At 42.6% G+C, this 19,358-nt stretch overlaps 2 protein-coding genes across 2 annotated transcripts; both read left to right on the forward strand.

Moving 5' to 3' along the window:
• Positions 1-406: 406 nt before the first annotated feature.
• On the forward strand, positions 407-1,336 carry LOC149443609 (olfactory receptor 2B6-like). Its single transcript, XM_089655475.1, has one exon. It carries the CDS (start codon positions 413-415, stop codon positions 1,334-1,336), a length of 924 nt encoding a protein of 307 aa, XP_089511601.1. The 5' UTR covers positions 407-412.
• A 9,517-nt stretch (positions 1,337-10,853) lies between these two features.
• LOC149443610 (E3 ubiquitin/ISG15 ligase TRIM25-like) lies at positions 10,854-12,739 on the forward strand. Its single transcript, XM_089655469.1, has one exon. It carries the CDS (start codon positions 10,855-10,857, stop codon positions 12,493-12,495), a length of 1,641 nt encoding a protein of 546 aa, XP_089511595.1. The 5' UTR covers position 10,854; the 3' UTR covers positions 12,496-12,739.
• Positions 12,740-19,358: the final 6,619 nt, after the last annotated feature.

Genomic DNA, 19,358 nt, shown 5'->3' on the forward strand with positions numbered 1-19,358 from the left:
TCAGAAAAAGGAAAGGTTTCCTCACAGTGAGAGCTGTGAAAATGTGAAATAGACTCCCTCAAGAGTTGGTTCTGGCCAGCTCAGTGGATTGCTGTAGGAATGTCCTGGATTCTTTCTTGGATACACAGAATATAACAGGATATAACATTTATAGGTAAAGTTGATCCAGGGAATATCCGATTGCCTCTCGGGGGATCAGGAAGGAATTTTTTCATCTGAAGGAGCAAATTGGATCATGCTTTGCTGGTTTTTATTTTGCCTTCCTCTGGATCAACTGTGGGTGTAGGATCGTAACTTTTTTATTTTTAATGGTTGAACTGGATGGACTTTTGTTTTTTTTTTCAGCCAGACTAACTATGTAACTATAAATTAATATATTTATAATTTTTTTAGCAGACTCCAGCTGAATATTATGGAAACCGCAAACCAGACGTCTCAAACCATGTTTATCCTCCTTGGCATGTGTGACGGCCTTTATCTCCAAGTCTTCTGCTTCCTCATGTTCCTCATGATATATATAATCACATTATCGGGAAATCTTCTTTTGATTCTAGTGGTGAGGATCAACCCAACTCTTCAGACCCCCATGTATTTTTTTCTGAGTAATCTTTCCATCATAGACATCTGCTTCTCCTCCAGCGTCGTGCCCAAAATGCTGATCAACACCTTATCTAAAGACAGAAGTATCTCTTTGCTGGACTGTGCTGTTCAAATGTACATCCATCTAGCCATGGGTGCATGTGAGTCCATCTTACTGGCGGTCATGGCCTATGACAGATTTGTCGCCATTTGCAGACCCTTGCACTATAACATCATAATGAACAAGAAGTTTTGTGTTGGGTTAGCTAGCATGGCATGGATTGTGGGATTCCTGAACTCTTTTATTCTTGTGGTCCCTACTTTGCGCCTGCCATTGTGCTGGTCCAACCACATTGACCATTATTTCTGCGAGATACCTCCATTCTTACAAATGTCCTGCAGTGATACAAGAATCAATGTAATAGTTATATATATCTCGGCAGGGATCATTGTCATGTGTTCCTTCATTCTGACTTTGGTTTCTTATACTCAGATCATCTCCTCAATATTAAAGATTCGTAGCTTGCAAGGTAGGTATAAGACCTTCTCGACTTGCGCTTCCCACCTCGCTGTGGTTACCATCTACTATGGGACCATCATGTTCATGTATATGAGGCCACCAACTGCCCACTCTCCAAACATAGACAGGACTGTTCCAATTGTCTATACGGCTGTAACTCCACTGTTGAATCCATTCATCTACAGTATGAGGAATACAGAGGTCAAGGAGACCTTTAAAAATATGTGGACACACTAATCACACCTTTAACTCTTGTACAAAGTTTTTTTTTTGTTATCTGGTATGAAGGCACCTATATTTTTTTTATATTTTATGGTGGAAGTTTACAATATACGGTTGTACTGTATTAGGGGGCAAGAGCTTAATGTAGGCATTTGTAAAGTTGATCAATCCTTTGTTACAATAACAGGTGGTCATTTGGGTTTTGGAGGGACGTGTAATTCACTTGATGTGATACCTTTGGTTCCTGGTGATTGGCCTGTAAGCAGGTGCTTACAGGTTGGAGTTTGTTCGTTTCTTTTGGTTGCCTGAATGTGAAGGGGTTAAGCTAGGCTCAGCATTTTCTAACCTCTTTCCTCTGGGACTAGCTAGTTAGGAATGAACTGTATGTTATTGTTGGACTGTATTACCCAGTTGTCCAGTAAAGTCTGTTCGACTGATTCATGCCTGGTCTGAAGTCATTCAAAGGGGTACATGGGGGCACATGGTGTACCTGAAGAAAAGGGCCTGCAAGACACATATGGGAGTGAAAAGGAAGGAACGTTGGGTCACCACTAAGGGTTGACTCAGCAGAAGAGTTGGCAGGGAATATGTAGTTGCTACAGAGATAACCTTGGGGTTTTGGAGGGACGTGTAATTCACTTGATGTGATACCTCTGGTTCCTGGTGATTGGCCTGTAAGCAGGTGCTTACAGGTTGGAGTTAGTTTCTTTTGGTTGCCTGGATGGGAAGGGGTTGGGCTAGGCTCAGCGGTTTCCCGGGCATTTTCTCACCTCTTTCCTCTGGGACTAGCTAGTTAGGAATGAACTGTATGTTATTGTTGGACTGTATTACCCAGTTGTCCAGTAAAGTCTGTTCGACTGATTCATGCCTGGTCTGAAGTCATTCAAAGGGGTACATGGGGGCACATTATGTACCTGAAGAAAAGGGCCTGTATGGCACATATCGGGGTGAAGAGGAAGGAACGGTGGGCCACCACTAAGGGTTAACTCAGCAGAAGAGTTGGCAGGAAGTGTGTAGTTGCTACAGGTAACCTTGGGTTTTGGAGGGATGTGTAATTCACTTGATGTGACACTTCTGGTGTCTGGTGATTGGCCTATAAGCAGGTGCTTACAGGTTGGCGTTAGTTTGTTTCTTTTGGTTACCCGGATGGGAAGGGTTAAGCTAGTCTCAGCATTTTCCCGGGCATTTTCTAACCTCTTTCCTCTGGGACTAGCTATTTAGGAATGAACTCTATGTCATTGTTGGACTGTATTACCCAGTTGTCCAGTAAAGTCTGTTCGACTGATTCATGCCTGGTCTGAAGTTGTTCAAAGGGGTACATGGGAGCACATGGTGTACCTGTAAGGCACATATGGGGGTGAAGAGGAAGGAACAGTGGGCCACCACTAAGGGTTAACTCAGCAGAAGAGTTGGCAGGAAGTGTGTAGTTGTTACAGGTAATCTTGGGGTTTTGGAGGGACGTGTAATTCACTTGATGTGACACTTCTGGTGTCTGGTGATTAGCCTATAAGCAGGTGCTTACGGGTTGGAGTTATTTTGTTTCTTTTGGTTACCTGAATGGGAAGGGGTTAAGCTAAGCTCAGCGTTTTCCTGGGCATTTTCTAACCTCTTTCCTCTCCTCTGTGCTATCAATAAATAGAGGGAAGGCTCTGCTCTCTGCCTTGGCCTGCATGGGAGGAATCGAGAGGCCAAGCCTATAGATGTAGCCACTAACAGCAACTGGAGCAGTTGTCTGAGCCAGGACTCAACTACTTATGGACTTTCACCTTGGGAAGGTACGCACTGGGTAGCCTGGGACTCGCTAGTTAGGAATGAACTGAATGTCATTGTTGTCTGGTCTGAAGTCGTTCAAAGGGGTACATCGGGGTACATGGTGTATCTGAAGAACAGGGCCTGTAAGGCACATATGGGGGTGAGAAGGAAGGAACGGTGGGCCACCACTAAGAGTTCACTCAGCAGAAGAGTTGGTAACAAGTGTGTGGTTGCTACGGGTGACCTTGGGGTTTTGGAGGGATGTGTAATTCACTTGATCTGACACCTCTGGTTCCTAGTGATTGGCCTATAAGCAGGTGCTTACAGGTTGGAGTTAGTTAGTTAGTTTCTTTTGGTTACCTGAATGGGAAGGGGATAAGCTAGACTCAGCATTTTCCTGGGCATTTTCTAACCTCTTTCCTCTACTCTGTGCTATCAATAAATAGAGGGAAGGCTCTGCTCTCTGCCTTGGCCTGCATGGGAGGAATCAAGAGGCCAAGCCTAATGATGAAGCCACTAACAGCAACTGGAGCAGTTGCCTGAGCCAGGACTCAACTACTTATGGAGTCTCACCTTGGGAAGGTACGCACTAGGTAGCCTGGAACTAGCTAGTTAGGAATGAACTGAATGTCATTGTTGGACTGTATTACCCAGTTGTCCAGTAAAGTCTGTTCAACTGGTTCATGCCTGGTCTGAAGTCATTCAAGGGGGTACATGGGGGCACATGGTGTATCTGAAGAACAGGGCCTGTAAGGCACATATGGGGGTTAAAAGGAAGGAATGGTAGGCCACCACTAAGGGTTAACTCAGCAGAAGAGTTGGTAAGAAGTGTGTGGTTGCTACAGGTAACCTTGGGGTTTTGGAGGGATGTGTAATTCACTTGATGTGACACCTCAGGTTCCTGGAGATTGGCTTGTAAGCAGGTGCTTACATGTTGGAGTTAGTTAGATTCTGAAGAGGAAGGAACGGTGGGCCACCACTAAGGGTTGACTCAGCAGAAGAGTTAGTGGGAAGTGTGTGGTTGCTATGGGTAATCTTGAACTGGTGGGATTGTAATGGCAGCCAGACAGTGATACCAGGGAAGAGTGATGGGTCCTCTGGTAACGAGGGGGGTTGGCACTCTAGCTCCTTCCCTAGCGGTCAGTTCACCGAAAGCAATCGGGACTGAATCTATGATATGGAGACCTCATGGGCCTTGCTGCATGGTACGGGAGAGCTGAAGGAGTTCATTAAGTACGCTAATGAGGACCGTGCTTAATGCATGGCGGGACCTTATTCTGTCACTCTGAGTGAGGTGGTGGAGGAAAGCTGGACTGGTGGAACAGAACACATAATCCTCAGCATGCTTCATCTAGGTATTTAAATTAGTGTAAAATATAAAATGTAAAATAATACGTACAACTATGTTCAGTATAACAAAAGAAATCAACTACAATGATTTTGGAGGAATGGATATGGATATTTATCCCAGTTAGAAACTGTAAGAAAATAGCTTCAACTTGTTTCCTTCAAAACCATGCCCCTCCAACGTGTTTCACCCACTCTTGGACTAAGGCTAGGGGTGGGTGAAACGCGTTGGAAGGGCATGGCTTCTGGAGGAGAAAAACTGAAGCTCTTTTTTTTATAGATTCCAACTGGGCTGAATATTGGTGTGCAGCTTTCCATACTTTCCGCCATTTTGTTTGCGTGAGCTGGGCAAGCCTGCACCCCTTGGAGTGGCTGTTGTCTTCTGTTTTGGTTTGGGATCGTTATAAGGATTTTCAGTTAGTTTGAATTGTCCCTGTTATTTGTTTATATGGACATTATATGTTTTAAAACAGTTTTATAGAAAGTATATGTAATATGCATAAATATATAAACATATGATACATAATTTAAAAAAAGCAAATGTTTCTTTAAAATACTCAACTTTTTGGTTTCTGTCCATGCTCCAGTTTTTAAAATCACTGTGTACATGCCTAAGCATTTCTACAACCATCACCAATAATCCCTTTAATGTGTCTAATATGTGTATTTCCTATGGTCATCAGCTCCATCTAGTGGCCATAATGTTGTATTTTCTGATTGCGGTATTTTAGCAAAATACCACATTATGGCCACTAGATGGAGCTAGGATATACACATATTAGACAAGATACAGGGATTGCAGAAAATTCTTTCATTGGTATAGTGACTTGAAAAAGTATTCATACCCCTTGAAATTTTCCACCTTTTGTCATGTTACAACCACAAAACGTAAATGTATTTTGTTGGGATTTGATGTGATAGACCAACACAAAGTAGCACATAAAATTGTGAAGTGGAAGGAAAATGATAAATGGTTTTCAACATTTATTATATATAAATATGTGAAAAGTGTGATGTGCATTTGTATTCAGCCCCCTTTACTCTGATACCCCTAACTAAAATATAGTGGAACCAATTGCCTTAAGAAGTCACCTAATTAGTAAATAGAGTACTTCCATGTGTCATGTAATCTCAGTATAAATACGGCTGCTCTGTGAAGCCCTCAGAGGTTTGTTAGAGAACATTAGTGAACAAACCGCGTCATGAAGGCCAAGGAACACACCAGACAGGTCAGGGATAAAGTTGTGGAGAAGTTTTAAGCAGGGTTAGGTTATAAAAAAATATTTTAAGCTTTGAACATCTCTCAGAGCACTGTTCAATCCATCATCCAAAAATGGAAAGAGCATGGCACAACTGCAAACCTACCAAGACATGGCCATCCACCTAAACTGACAGGCCGGGCAAGGAGAGCATTCATCAGAGGAGCAGCCAAGAGGCCCATGATAACTCTGGAGGAGCTGCAGATATCCACAGCTCAGGTGGGAGAATCTGTCCACAGGACAACTATTACTTGTGCACTCCACAAATCTGGCCTTTATGGAAGAGTGACAAGCAGGGGCGGACTGACCATTTAGAATCTTGGGCACTGCCCGAGGACCCAGGGTCAGTAGGGGGCCCCATGAGATGCCCCTGGTACCTTTTTCATAGGCTTTTTTGAGTTTGGGCAAGGACACAGGGGCCTCATGATCCCCTATTGCCCGGGGGCCCCATAAGTTGTCAGTCCACCCCTGGTGACAAGAAGAAAGCCATTGTTGGAAGAAAGCCATAAGAAGTCCCGTTTATAGTTTGTGAGAAGCCATGTGGGGGACACAGCAAACATGTGGAAGAAGGTGCTCTGGTCAGATGAGACCGAAATTCAAGTTTTTGGCCTAAAAGCAATACACTATGTATGAGAACTACATGGGCTTGTTGGGATTCCCTCCTCATTTCCATCTCTCCTCCCAATGCATTCATATATATCCTCATTTTACTTATGGAGCTGTGGGGGATAATATTATATAGCTTATTATATCATTCTTTAAACACTTTAGCTATATATTTAGTTGAATACATTAAATCTCCTTTGTGGTCTCTTATTTTCTCTCTATAGTTCCTAGATTTTTTTTTCTCTGAGCCCTCATTAAATACTTTCCTGGCCTATCTCCCCATCTGTATTTCTCACTTATCATTTTATTGAACATTCTTTTCTTATCTTCTTCCAGAAATTTATTTAATTCTCTTTTATTTATTACCTTCTGCATAATCTCTTTTGTTACTTTATGTTTATGTATCTGCTCTAACTCACAGAGTTCACTAAGAAGCGTGTTTATTTTTTCTCTTCTTTCCCTCTTCTTTTTTGCTCCAATCGCTATCAGGATTCCTCTAATATAGGCCTTATGAGCCTCCCACACTGTTGCTACGGACACTTCCCCAAAATCATTTTCCTCAAAAAATTGCTCTATTTCTTTTTTAATTCTTTGATCCACCTCTGAGTCCTGGAGAAGTGTCTCATTTAACCTCCATAATTTCCCCCTGATCTGCTCATTTCCCCATAATAATTGCATTGTGACAGGGGCATGGTCCGATATTGACATCACTTCTATTTTTACTTTGACCAGAGACTCGATAAGTCGATGGTCCAGCAATATATAATCCAATCTTGAACACATCTCATGTGCATGAGAATAAAACGTATAGTCTCTGTCCTTCATGTGCGTAGCCTCCCTGACGGTATTCCCGAGCTATGCTCGGGTAAAGTTTCAGTACCACAAGCGGTAACCGCGAGCTACACTCAGGAATACCTTGCAGCGTTGCTCCGCGATCCCTCGATCACTTACCTTGTCCTGCGCTCCCGCGATGTCCCTCCAGCAGCGTCCCCGGCAATGTAATCCGGTGGATGCCGGCATCTGTCATCTGGGTTCCGTCCCCTGCGAGCGTTGGGACGTACGGGGGACGGAATGGCGGGAAATTTGAAAATAACAAAAAGTGACATTCACTAAATACACTAAAATCACATAGTATAACATTCCTGTATCAAACCATTTCACATACATTTTGTCCCGAGTGCTTTGTCCGGCGCCCTGCCTGCATTTTTACTGTTCTTTCTGCCTGGAAACTGAGAAATGTCCATGGTGTCCAAAAAGCGTCCCTTTAGGCCAAAAGCGGTTTTAGACCGGCTAGAGAACAGCGACAGTAAATCAGAACCACTTGCAGAATTGAGTGATAATGATTTGTGGGGGAAATTCATCATCAGACACTGAAAACGATTTTGCGACTTTGCTCAGTGATGTGCGAACTTGGCGCTATATTTCAAATTTCAGTGTTTTTGGTTTGATTATATTATTGAATTAAATTTATTATTATTATATTATTATTTTTTATGATTATTTATTAAATTATAATTTATGATTTCGTGTTTCAAATTTTATCCTACCCAGGATGTTTACTAGACTCTTGTTCGGACAGATTTCAGTGAGTTATTCCTAAAAATTACAGGCCGACAATAAAAAAAATACATATTTCCATGCAAAAAAATGTACCGCTTTGAGCACAGAAATATGGACATAATCAGACCGCTAGGGAGGTCAATTCTTCATATGCTGCTCTGCTGCTCTGAGGAAGTCACATGGGATTGTGCCGTAACTTCCGGCATGGACGCCATCTTGGCACACCTTTTCTCATACCCATGCATTTAGACTACACCCATAAGCATGAGGTTTAAGCTGTGATTAATGAATATCCATTGTGTCCTGTCATCATATGGAAAGGAGGATTGGCCTTACCGACCAGACCTCTGACCAGACGTGTGATTTTGATATTATGCTCATATTTCACTTATCTCTGGTGAGTGCGCACTTTTATTATTTCCTAAGGAGCACCACCGGTATCCAGTACAGTCACCATTTATCTATTATTCTATAGACTTTATGGACATTATTTTGAACTATTTTCAGTTTATTATATTTTATATATGATTTTAGCACTGCACTATTTTACATGATCCTGCATTCACTATATCTGCTGTTTTTAAGGATAAAGCACTATTGTGTTTCCTATCTTTTTAACATGTGAAAATGTGGAATAGACTCCCTCAAGAGTTGGTTCTGGCCAGCTCAGTGGATTGCTGTAGGAAAGTCCTGGATTCTTTCTTGGATACACAGAATATAACTGGATACTAACATTTATAGGTAAAGTTGATTAATTTACATTTTTGGAATGCATTTACAAATATATGTAAAAATATATGTTAAAATTACTTTAATGTTAAAAAAAAAATCTGAAGAATATATTTAAATAATATATATTTTTACAAATATTTTTCATATATTTTGTAATACATAAAAACTGCATTTCAACATGCAGTATATATATATATATATTATATATATATTTTGATATATATTGAATATTATTATACAGTATTTATATAGCGCTAAAAGCGCTGTACATTATATTGGGGACAGAACATGAGACAATACAGTAACAAAACAAAACACAAGGGGTTCAAGGGCCCTGCTTTTTCGAGCTTACAATCTAGGAGAATATGGCCAAAATTGTAAAATTTCAAATATATGTCAATATATTTGGGAAGAATATTTTTAAATTATATTTCAAATATATTTTTCTTCCATGTGGGTATGCAGCATAATAGGTTGGGTGCGGTTTATGGAATGGGGCTTTAGGTGACAGTTTTTCTGTGCCTATAGGTTCCCGATTAATCCAGACCTGAAGATCTCATTTACAAAATGGGCTGTTGTGGAAATGTTGCTTCTTGGATGAGTTATTTTATTTCTCTGTTAACTACATGCCGCCCAGCCACTGTAGATATACGGCGGCAGGGCGGCACTCGCAGGCAAAACCACGTTTTAAGATGTGTGTTTTGTAAACAAATAGGGGGCGCGCACGAGGTGCGCCGCCGCCCTATCTGTCCCGCGGATCACCGCCGCAGATGTCAGTCGCCAGGTCACAGCCGCTCCTTAGCGGCTATGTCCCGGCGATCGGCGGCAAACAGTGACAGAGAGCACAGCTGCAGTAGCTGTGCTGTCTGTCACTTCCCTGTCAGCTCGAGGATGAGCTGATCGAGAAAGAAGAGTTTCTCTTTCTCGATCAGCCTTGTCACGCCCAGTACACCCCCCCGCCCCCTAGTAAAACACTCCCCTCACTCCTATAACCCTTCCCTGCAAAATAAAGTTAACCCCTTCCTCCCCAGTGCCATTAGTACAGTGTCAGTGTTTTTTTTCTGCACTAATCACTGTATTTGTGTTTTTGGGGATGTCAGTGACCCCAAGTCAGTATCCCCCAATGTCAGAATGTCCGTCGCAGTCCCGCAGTCCCGCCATAAGTCGCTGGTCACTGCCATAAGTCCCTGATCGCCGCCATAATTCGCTGATCGCCGCCATTATTAGTATAAAAAAACCCTAAAAATCCCAGTATCTTTCCCGCCATTTGTAAACGCTATAACTTTCACATAAACCAATTAATTTACACGTATTGGGTTTTTTTTTTAGCAAAGACATGTCGCAGAATGCATTTTGGCAGAAATTTATGACAAAATTTTATTTTGCATTTTTTTTACTTGACATGTTTTATAGCAAAAAGTCGAAAATATTGTTTTTTTTTCCTCAAAATTGTCAGCCTTTTTTTTTTTATAGTGCAAAAAATAAAAACCGCACAGGCGATCAAATACCACCGAAAGAAAGCTCAATTTGTGGGGAAAAATTTATGTACCATATTGCATGACCGCGCAATTGTGCGTTAAATTAGCGCAACGCTGTATAGCAGAAAAATGGCGTAAATTGCAGTATCTATCCCATAGTTTGTAGACGCTATAACTTCCACACAAAGCAATCAATATACACTTATTGGGATTTTTTTTACCAAAAACATGTAGCAGAATACATTTTGGCCTAAATTTATAACCAACTTTGAGTTTACTATATATTTTTTATAGCTGAAAGTAAAAAATATTGTTTTTCTTCAAAATTTTTGGCCTTTTTTTGTTTATAGCGTGAAAAATAAAAAGCGCACAGGTGATCAAATACCACCGAAAGAAAGCTCTATTTGTGTGAAAAAAAGGACGTAAATTTCATTTGGGTGCAGCATTGCATGACCGCGCAATTATCAGTTTAATTAGTGCAGCGCCGAGTAGCAGAAAGAGGCCTGGTCATTAAGGGGGGGGGAAATCCTCTGGAGCTCAAGGGGTTAAGAGAATGAAAAATCCTGACAGTTTTATGCCAACACACTTCATCAGAAGAAATGTCTCACAAAGCTTTTTGACCAAAAAACTGGTTAGTTTTCGAAAGACTCTTTTTTTTTTCATTAAATTGAAATTTTGATCCCAATGCCCTGCAACACTTTCCTGGTGACTGCGTGTTAACCTCCTCCGCCCACACACAAACATCTGCATACTGCATTCCTTTCAGGAGCTTTCATTTTCACTTCTGTCTCGTGCTGTCATGGCGTCTGCTAATCTAAAAGCTGAGCTCGAATGTTCAATTTGTTTGGACAATTACAAGGATCCCGTAACCCTGACATGTGCACACAACTTCTGCCAGGACTGTATTGTTCGTGTGTTGGATTCCCAGGAGACGTCTGTAAGATATTCCTGTCCCGAATGCAGAAAGAAGTTCCAGGATCGGCCTGTACTACAGAAGAACATTAAACTGCGAAACATAGTGGAAAATTTCCTGTCTGCCAAGCCAGATCCCGAGGAGTCCAAGGTCTTCTGCACTTACTGTCTGGAATCTCCTGGACCTGCTGTTAAGTCCTGTCTGACGTGTGAAGCTTCTCTGTGTGATAAACACCTGGAACTTCACAGCAAGTTACCGGAACACGTCTTATGTGACCCCACCACTTCCTTGAGGAACAGAAAATGCTCCGTCCATAAGGAGATCCTCAAGTATTACTGCATGGAGGACTCTGTCTGTATCTGTGTGTCCTGCTGTCTGATTGGGAATCACAAAGGACATCAGGTGGAGTCCATTGATGAGGTCTCGGAAAAAAGGAAGGAGACATTGAAAAATGTTCTTGGCAAACTAAAAACAGAGAGAAAAAGGATGGAGCAAAGTGTCCGGAGTCTGCAGGAACACAGGAGTAAAGCACAAGAGCAAGCCTCTAGTGAAACCAAGAGAGCCACTGCCCTGTTTATAGAGCTCAAGAGACGGGTGGAAGACCTGGAGAAGAAAGTCCTCAAAGAAATCTCTGGGCAGGCAGAACGAATCTCTCGCTCAACTAATGATCTGATCCGACAGCTGGAAATAAAGAAGGAGGAACTATCCAGGAAGATGCGTCACATCGAGGGGCTGTGTAACATGATGGATCCATTGACAGTCCTTCAGAAATCAGAAACAGGTGACTTGTGTGATACCGAGGATGGAGATGAGGAGAACAGAAAGAGAAATGATAAACTCCTCCATGATGGAGGGAATCTGGATGTATTTCAGACCTCACACACATTACACAGCGGGTTATCTGATATAATAGCATGGGTTAATGAAGGGACTTATATACCAGAACCTGCAGACATATTGCTGGCAGTGAACACTGCTAGTAATAATCTCTGTATATCAAGTGACAGGAAGTCAGCTTCCTGGACTGAGAAGAACCAGAACCATCCAGAAACATCAAAGATGTTTCAGGATTGGGATCAGGTCATGAGCAGTCGGAGTTTCTCCTCAGGGCGACATTATTGGGATGTGGATGTCAAGAGATTACGTGGAGGGAGAGTTGGGATGTGTTACCCCAGTATAGATAGGAGAGGAAAGCAGTCAAAAATTGGAAACAATAAAAAGTCCTGGGGAATGGAACTGCAATCTGATTTTGCTTCAATGATTGCGTTTCTTTCATCCAGGAGACATGGTGAGACTTCAGTGATACATGACAGTAAAGAAATCTCATTACCTGGCGAAATCTCCAGTAACAAGATCAGGATATATTTGGATTATGAGGTCGGGCAGATTTCTTTCTATGATCTGTGTTCCCCAATTCAACACCTCTACACCTTTACTGCCACCTTCACTGAGCCTCTCCATGCTGCATTATGGGTAAAACGTGGCTCTACAAAGATATCTGGGGGGAAGGATGATCATGACATGTGAGGAATCCATCCAGAGAACCGTGACATTGTATGGAGGGGGATTTGATAGGAAGATAAGTATTGGTCTTCAAAAATATTATAGAACATATATGTAAGAAGTAGAATTTAAAGCTGATGTTGGTTTGATTTCTTATTTTACTTTACCTTTGTGCATTTTTATTATACTAATCAAGATACTCTAAATTCTCTGTTTTTATTATTGTTTCAGCAAATAGGAAGCAAAAGACATAAAACAAATATCAAATATATATATATATGCAGCGCTAAGGATAAAGTGACAAAGCGCAAAGAATTAAAATTTGCGCAGAATTAGTGGATAACAAATAATCAACAAAGTGACAAGTGCAATAGTGAATGGATGAGCGTAAATGAAGGTGACAAAGCAATTGTGGATAACAGAAAACAATGTCAAAATGAATAATATGGTAATCTCTGAAGATAAAAAAATTCCTTAAAACATATAAACACTGGATTTTAGATTTTTGAACTTTTCCTCAAAGTTCTAGGTGTTTTTCATCCATTCACCAATTTATTGGACTACATGTGTTTATCTGTTTAAGGAATTTTTTGAGTACTGTCCGTGATACTTTTTTTATTTGCACTAACATACAATTTTGAGGACAAGCTTTCAGGGTATGTCCCCTTCTTCAAAGTCCAAAAAAAAAACCCCCCTTTTTTTTTTTTTTTGGACTTTGAAGAAAGGGACATACCCTGAAAGCTTGTCCTCAAAATTGTATGTTAGTGCAAATAAAAAAAAGTAGAGCAGGGCCCTTGAACCCCTCGTGTTTTGTTACTGTATTGTCTCATGTACTGTCCCCCACTATAATATACAGCGCTCAGCAAACCTTTTGGCACTATATAAATACTATATAATAATAATAATCTTCAGAGATTACCATATTATTCATATTGACATTGTTTTATGTTATCTACAATTGATTTGTCACCTTCATTTATGCTCATCCATTCACTATTGCACTTGTCACGTTGTTGATTATTTGTTATCCACTAATTCTAACTCTTTGCGCTTTATGCACTTTGTCACTTTATCCTTAGCGCTGCATATATATCTTGCAGCTACCTCTAGTTGTTTTGTGCGCTCACTCTTACTACTTGTTTTTATAAAACAAATATTGTTATACACTATATTGCCAAAAGTATTGGTCGGCCGGCCTTTACAGGCACATGAACTTTAATGGCCTCCCATTCTTAGTCCGCAGGGTTCAATATTGAGTTGGCCCCGCCCTTTGCAGCTATAACAGCTTCAACTCTTCTGGGAAGGCCGTCCACAAGGTTTAGGGGGGTGTCTGTGGGAAGGTTGGACCATTCTTCCAGAAGCACATTTGTGAGGTCAGGCACTGATGTCGGGGGAGGAGGCCTGGCTCACAGTCTCCACTCTAATTCATCCCAAAGGTGTTCTATGGGGTTGAGGTCAGGACTCTGTGCAGGACAGTCAAGTTCCTCCACCCCAAACTGGCTCCTCCATGTCTTTATGGACCTTGCTTTGTGCACTGGTGTGCAGTCATGTTGGAACAGGAAGGGGCCATCCCCAAACTCTTCCCACAAAGTTGGGGGGATGAAATTGGCCAAAATGTCTTGGTATGCTGATGCCTTAAGTGTTCCCTTTGCTGGAACTAGGGGGCCAAGTCCAACCCCTGAAAAACAACCCCACACCATAATCCCTCCTCCACCAAACATTTCTCTTGGCACAATGCAGTCAGGCAAATACCATTCTCCTGGCAACAGCCAAACCTAGACACATCCATGGGATTTCCAGACAGAGAAACGTGATTGGTCATTCCAGAGAACATGTCTCCACTGCTCTAGAGTCCAGTGGCGGCATGCTTTACACCACGACATCCGACGCTTTGCATTGCACTTGGTGATGGTAGGCTTGGATGCAGCTCCTCAGCCATGGAAACCCATTCCATGAAGCTCTCTACGCACTGTTGTTGTGCTCATCTGAAGGCCACACCAAGTTTGGAGGTCTTTAGCTATTGACTTTGCAGACAGTTGGTGACTTCTGCGCACTGTGCGCTTCAGCATGCGCTGACCCCGCTCTGTCATGTGACGTGGCCTACCACTTGGTGGCTGAGTTGCTGTTGTTCCCAGTTGCTTCCACTTTGTTATAATCCCACTAACAGTTGAGTGTGGAATATTTAGTAGCCAGGAAATGTCACGGATGGACTTATTGCACAGGTGGCCACCTATCACGGGACCACGCTTGGAGTCACTGAGCTCCTGAGAGCGACCCATTCTTTCACCAATGTTTGTAGAAGCCGTCTGCATGCCTAGGGGATGGATTGTATACACCTGTGTCCATGGAGGGGATTGGAGCACCTGAATCACATGATTTGGAGGGCGGGGACAATACTTTTGGCAATATAGTGTACACATTAATACAGAAATCTCACTGTGACTGTGTGGATTCGATAAAAAAATAAACATTTGATATGTCAGGATTAAATTGGAACTATAATCACCTCCACTGCAGAAATGCGGTCTCTCCACTGCCATGTTCAGCTTTTGTTTTTCCAGCTCCAATTTTTTTTGTTCATTTTGATTGGCCGATCCGGAATCATGTCACTCCCACGCGTTCAGGGGGGTTAATATATCTCAGTGGATGCTGCAATTGAATAGTGGGCTGCATATACGCAGCTCACTGTACAATGCGCAGAATCAGATCGGAATATTTATATAGACAATAGATAGTCTCAACTGCATTAATAATCCTGCTTGTTCACAAATCTGAATTAAAGCCTATCTATGGTCAAAATGTCAATTCATACATTCATTTCCACGTTGTATTTCATATAATGTTTGTAATGTTTGTTGATATTTCAATTATGTTTAGCCTACTCCTGTTTATCTGAATGACCTTGAAGCAGGGGCGGACTGACAACTCATGGGGCCCCCAGGCAATAGAGGATCATAGGGCCCCTGTGTCCTTGTCCACACTCAAAGCACACCCAAAAAAAGCCTATGAAAGGTACCAGGGGCATTTCATGGGCCCCCTACTGACCCTAGGCCTTCGGGCAGTGCCCGAGTGCTCGAATGGTCAGTCCACCCCTGCCTTGAAGTTTGTGAACTTACTTTGTATAGATCCCCAGACATTTACTATGTCCTGTGACTGGGCACTGCTGTGTCACACATTTCACAGAGCCCACCTTCTGAGCTACAGAGGTGCTGAGAGGAGGAGTTTCAAGAGGCGGAGTCAGGATAGGAGTCACTGCTTGCAGACAGCAAGATACCATTGGACATGTAGTCCTTAGAAATCAAAAGTAAGCAGCAAAGCTGAAGCTGCAAAGCATGCAAGGAATCCAGGAAGTTGTGGAAAGAGATACCCAGCAGACAGGCAGAACTCACATGAGATTTGTTTTTTTTTTAGGTAAGCTTGTATTGGATTGTCAAATAAAACTAGTGTTAGTGTTGCTATTACAATTCAGATGATATGAAATGACAGTGTATGCTGTGACTATAGATCTCCTTTAAAGTATAACTATAGGCAAAACTTTTTTTTTTAGTTTTTGATAGAGTGAAGAGGGATTAGACCCCCTGTCAGTTTTCATTGCTGTCTGTGCCCCTGTTAAGGGGATTCACCCTCTCTAAATGTCCTGTTTACTATTATCATTGAAAGTGAAAGTAAAACAAAACCCCAAATTTTGAGTTGTCCACAGAAAAGTAATAGAGGGAAATCTTACAATGGGACTCTAGTTCTGGTGACCTGGGGGTCCCCAAGGAATTCCCATAATTTTCAGGGATTTCCTCTCACTTCCTGTTCGGCTATGGGGAAGGAAGTAAAGGAAAATCTCCCCAATGGGAGACAGATAGCGAAAAAAAAATCTGACAGGGGTTATAACCCTCTCTTACTCTATCCAATATGAAAGAAACATGCCTATAGTTCTACTTTAAGTGTGTAAAGTTCCACTTTAATGGCAAGGAAGCAGTGGGGTCAGGAAGGAGGATGTGAAGGTAGTGGGGTCAGGTTGGAGGGTGTGAAGGCACTGCGGTCAGGTTGGAGGGTGTGATGGCAGTGCGGTCAGGTTGGAGGGTGTGATGGCAGTGCGGTCAAGTTGGAGGGTGTGAAGGCAGTGCGGTCAGGTTGGAGGGTGTGATGGCAGTGCGGTCAAGTTGGAGGGTGTGAAGGCAGTGCGGTCAGGTTGGAGGGTGTGAAGGCAGTGTGGTCAGGTTGGAGGGTGTGAAGGCAATGGGGTCAGTTTGGAGGGTGTGAAGGCAGTGGGGTCAGGTTGGAGGGTGTGAAGGCAGTGGGGTCAGTTTGGAGGGCGTGAAGGCAGTGGGGTCATTTTGGAGGGTGTGAAGGCAGTGGGGTCAGGCTAGAGGGTGTGAAGGCAGTGGGGTCAGTTTGGAAGGTGTGAAGGTACTGAGGTCAGGTTGGAGGGTATGAAGACACTGGGGTCAGGTTGGAGGGTGTGAAGGCACTGGGATCAGGTTGGAGGGTGTGAAGGCACTGGGATCAGGTTGGAGGGTGTGAAGGCAGTGGGGACAGGTAGGAGGGTGAGAAGGCAGTGGGGTCAGTTTGGAGGGTGTGAAGGCACTGGGGTCAATCTAGAGGGTGTGAAGGCAGTGGGGTCAGTTTGGAAGGTGTGAATGCACTGGAGTCAAGTTGGAGGGTATGAAGGCAGTGGGGTCAGGTAGGAGGGTGTGAAGGCAGTGGGATCAGTTTGGAAGGTGTGAATGCACTGGAGTCAGGTTGGAGGGTATGAAGGGAGTGAGGTCAGGTTGGAGGGTGTGAAGGCAGTCAGGTCAGGTAGGAGGGTGTGAAGGCAGTGGGGTCAGGTAGGAGGGTGTGAACGCAGTGGGGTCAGGTTGGAGGGTGTGAACGCAGTGGGATCAGGTTGGAGGGTGTGAACGCAGTGGGATCAGGTTGGAGGGTGTCAAGGCAGTGGGGTCAGGTTGGAGGGTGTGAAGGCAGTGCGGTCAGGTTGGAGGGTGTGAAGGCAGTGGGGTCAGGTTGGAGGATGTGAAGGCAGTGGGGTCAGGTTGGAGGGTGTGAAGGCAGTGCGGTCAGGTTGGAGGGTGTGAAGGCAGTGGGGTCAGGTTGGAGGGTGTGAAGGCAGTGGGGTCAGGTTGGAGGGTGTGAACGCAGTGGGATCAGGTTGGAGGGTGTGAAGGCAGTGGGGTCAGGTTGGAGGGTGTGAAGGCAGTGCGGTCAGGTTGGAGGGTGTGAAGGCAGTGGGGTCAGGTTGGAGGGTGTGAAGGCAGTGGGGTCAGGTTGGAGGGTGTGAAGGCAGTGCGGTCAGGTTGGAGGGTGTGAAGGCAGTGGGGTCAGGTTGGAGGGTGTGAAGGCAGTGGGGTCAGGTTGGAGGGTGTGAAGGCAGTGGGGTCAGGTTGGAGGGTGTGAACGCAGTGGGATCAGGTTGGAGGGTGTGAAGGCAGTGGGGTCAGTTTGGAGGGTGTGAACGCAGTGGGATCAGGTTGGAGGGTGTGAAGGCAGTGGGGTCAGGTTGGAGGGTGTGAAGGCAGTGCGGTCAGGTTGGAGGGTGTGAAGGCAGTGGGGTCAGGTTGGAAGGTGTGAAGGCTCTGGGGTCAGTTTGGAGGGTGTATAGATGTGCAAGTAGTTAATGTGGTGAAAAGAATCCCTGTCCTCATTTATTCACAGATCCCAACTGCATAAAATTCTCTCAATGGTATTTGCTTTTTTTCAGATCTTTTAACCATTGATATATAAACGTTTTTCATTGTTATTGGTGTTGTTAATTTTTTTAGTCTCACAATAATAAATTTAAACACAAAATCTTATTTCATTTCAAAATAATTTTGCCTTGCTTTATACCAGACATTATTTTTTAAGATAGTGTCATTACAAAAGAGACAAATTGCTGAATAAAATGTATGTTTTTGCTTTGTTTTAAAACTAACACTGACCAAAAAAGTCATATTTTTGTTTGGTTATGTATATTTGTCTACATATTGCTTAAAAAATAAAATATTTGTTGCAAGACAATATTAGCAAAAAGAAGCCTTGTTTGTTCATAAAAACAATATAAAACTTACTTTGGCCCATCAGGAGCATAAAGGTGTGAGAAATGAATTGGTTACTAATGGCAAATTTACAAAATTGTGCAGAAAAACACTATATATATATATATATAAAATTACATAATTTATTGGGTTTACATATGAAAAGATTCATCTATAAATACAGACATCTTTCCTGAGTATAAAGTGCGTTTTGTGACATAGGTCAACGCATTTCATGGGTACGCCCGCTTCTTCAAGTCCCAAGAATTTTTACTTGGAAGTACACATAATTAAGTATATAAAATACCTCTGGGACAAAAAAAAGAAAAAAAGGAAAAAGTAACACGTATTTAACAAAAAAATAATAAACATACATGTCAACATATATGTGTGTACAGACATGTATGTATATTATTTGTTTGTTGAATACAGTTGTGGCCAAAATTATTCAACCCCCACTGAAATTGAGTGTTTTGGCCAGTTTGACATTGCTTTTGATCATTCAGTCATCTTGCTTACATTTACATTAAAGAGGCACTTGTAGGTCAGACAAATATAACATAACAGTTATAATGAAATAACCACAAATGTCTTTTCTGTGCTCACAGCATTATCAGTTTTATTCAACCCCCAAGTGACATTCAATCTTAGTACTTAGTACAGCATCCTTTTACAGTTATAACAGCTTTTAAACGTGAAGCATAGCTTGACACAAGTGTCTTGCAGCGATCTACGGGTATCTTCGCCCATTCTTCATGGGCAAAGGCCTCCAGTTCAGTCACATTCTTAGGCTTGCGCACTGCAACTGCTTTCTTTAAGTCCCACCAGAGGTTCTCAATCGGATTTAAGTCTGGTGACTGCGATGGCCACTCCAAAATGTTC

Source organism: Staurois parvus, unplaced genomic scaffold, assembly GCF_062004578.1.
Source record: "Staurois parvus isolate SC_StPar_1 unplaced genomic scaffold, SC_StPar_1.0 ptg000842l, whole genome shotgun sequence".
NCBI classification, from domain to species: Eukaryota; Metazoa; Chordata; class Amphibia; order Anura; family Ranidae; genus Staurois; species Staurois parvus.

Coding starts and splice junctions, on each gene's coding strand:
- LOC149443609 (XM_089655475.1), top strand. CDS start 413: ATGGAAACCGCAAACCAGACGTCTCAAACCATGTTTATCCTCCTTGGC.
- LOC149443610 (XM_089655469.1), top strand. CDS start 10,855: ATGGCGTCTGCTAATCTAAAAGCTGAGCTCGAATGTTCAATTTGTTTG.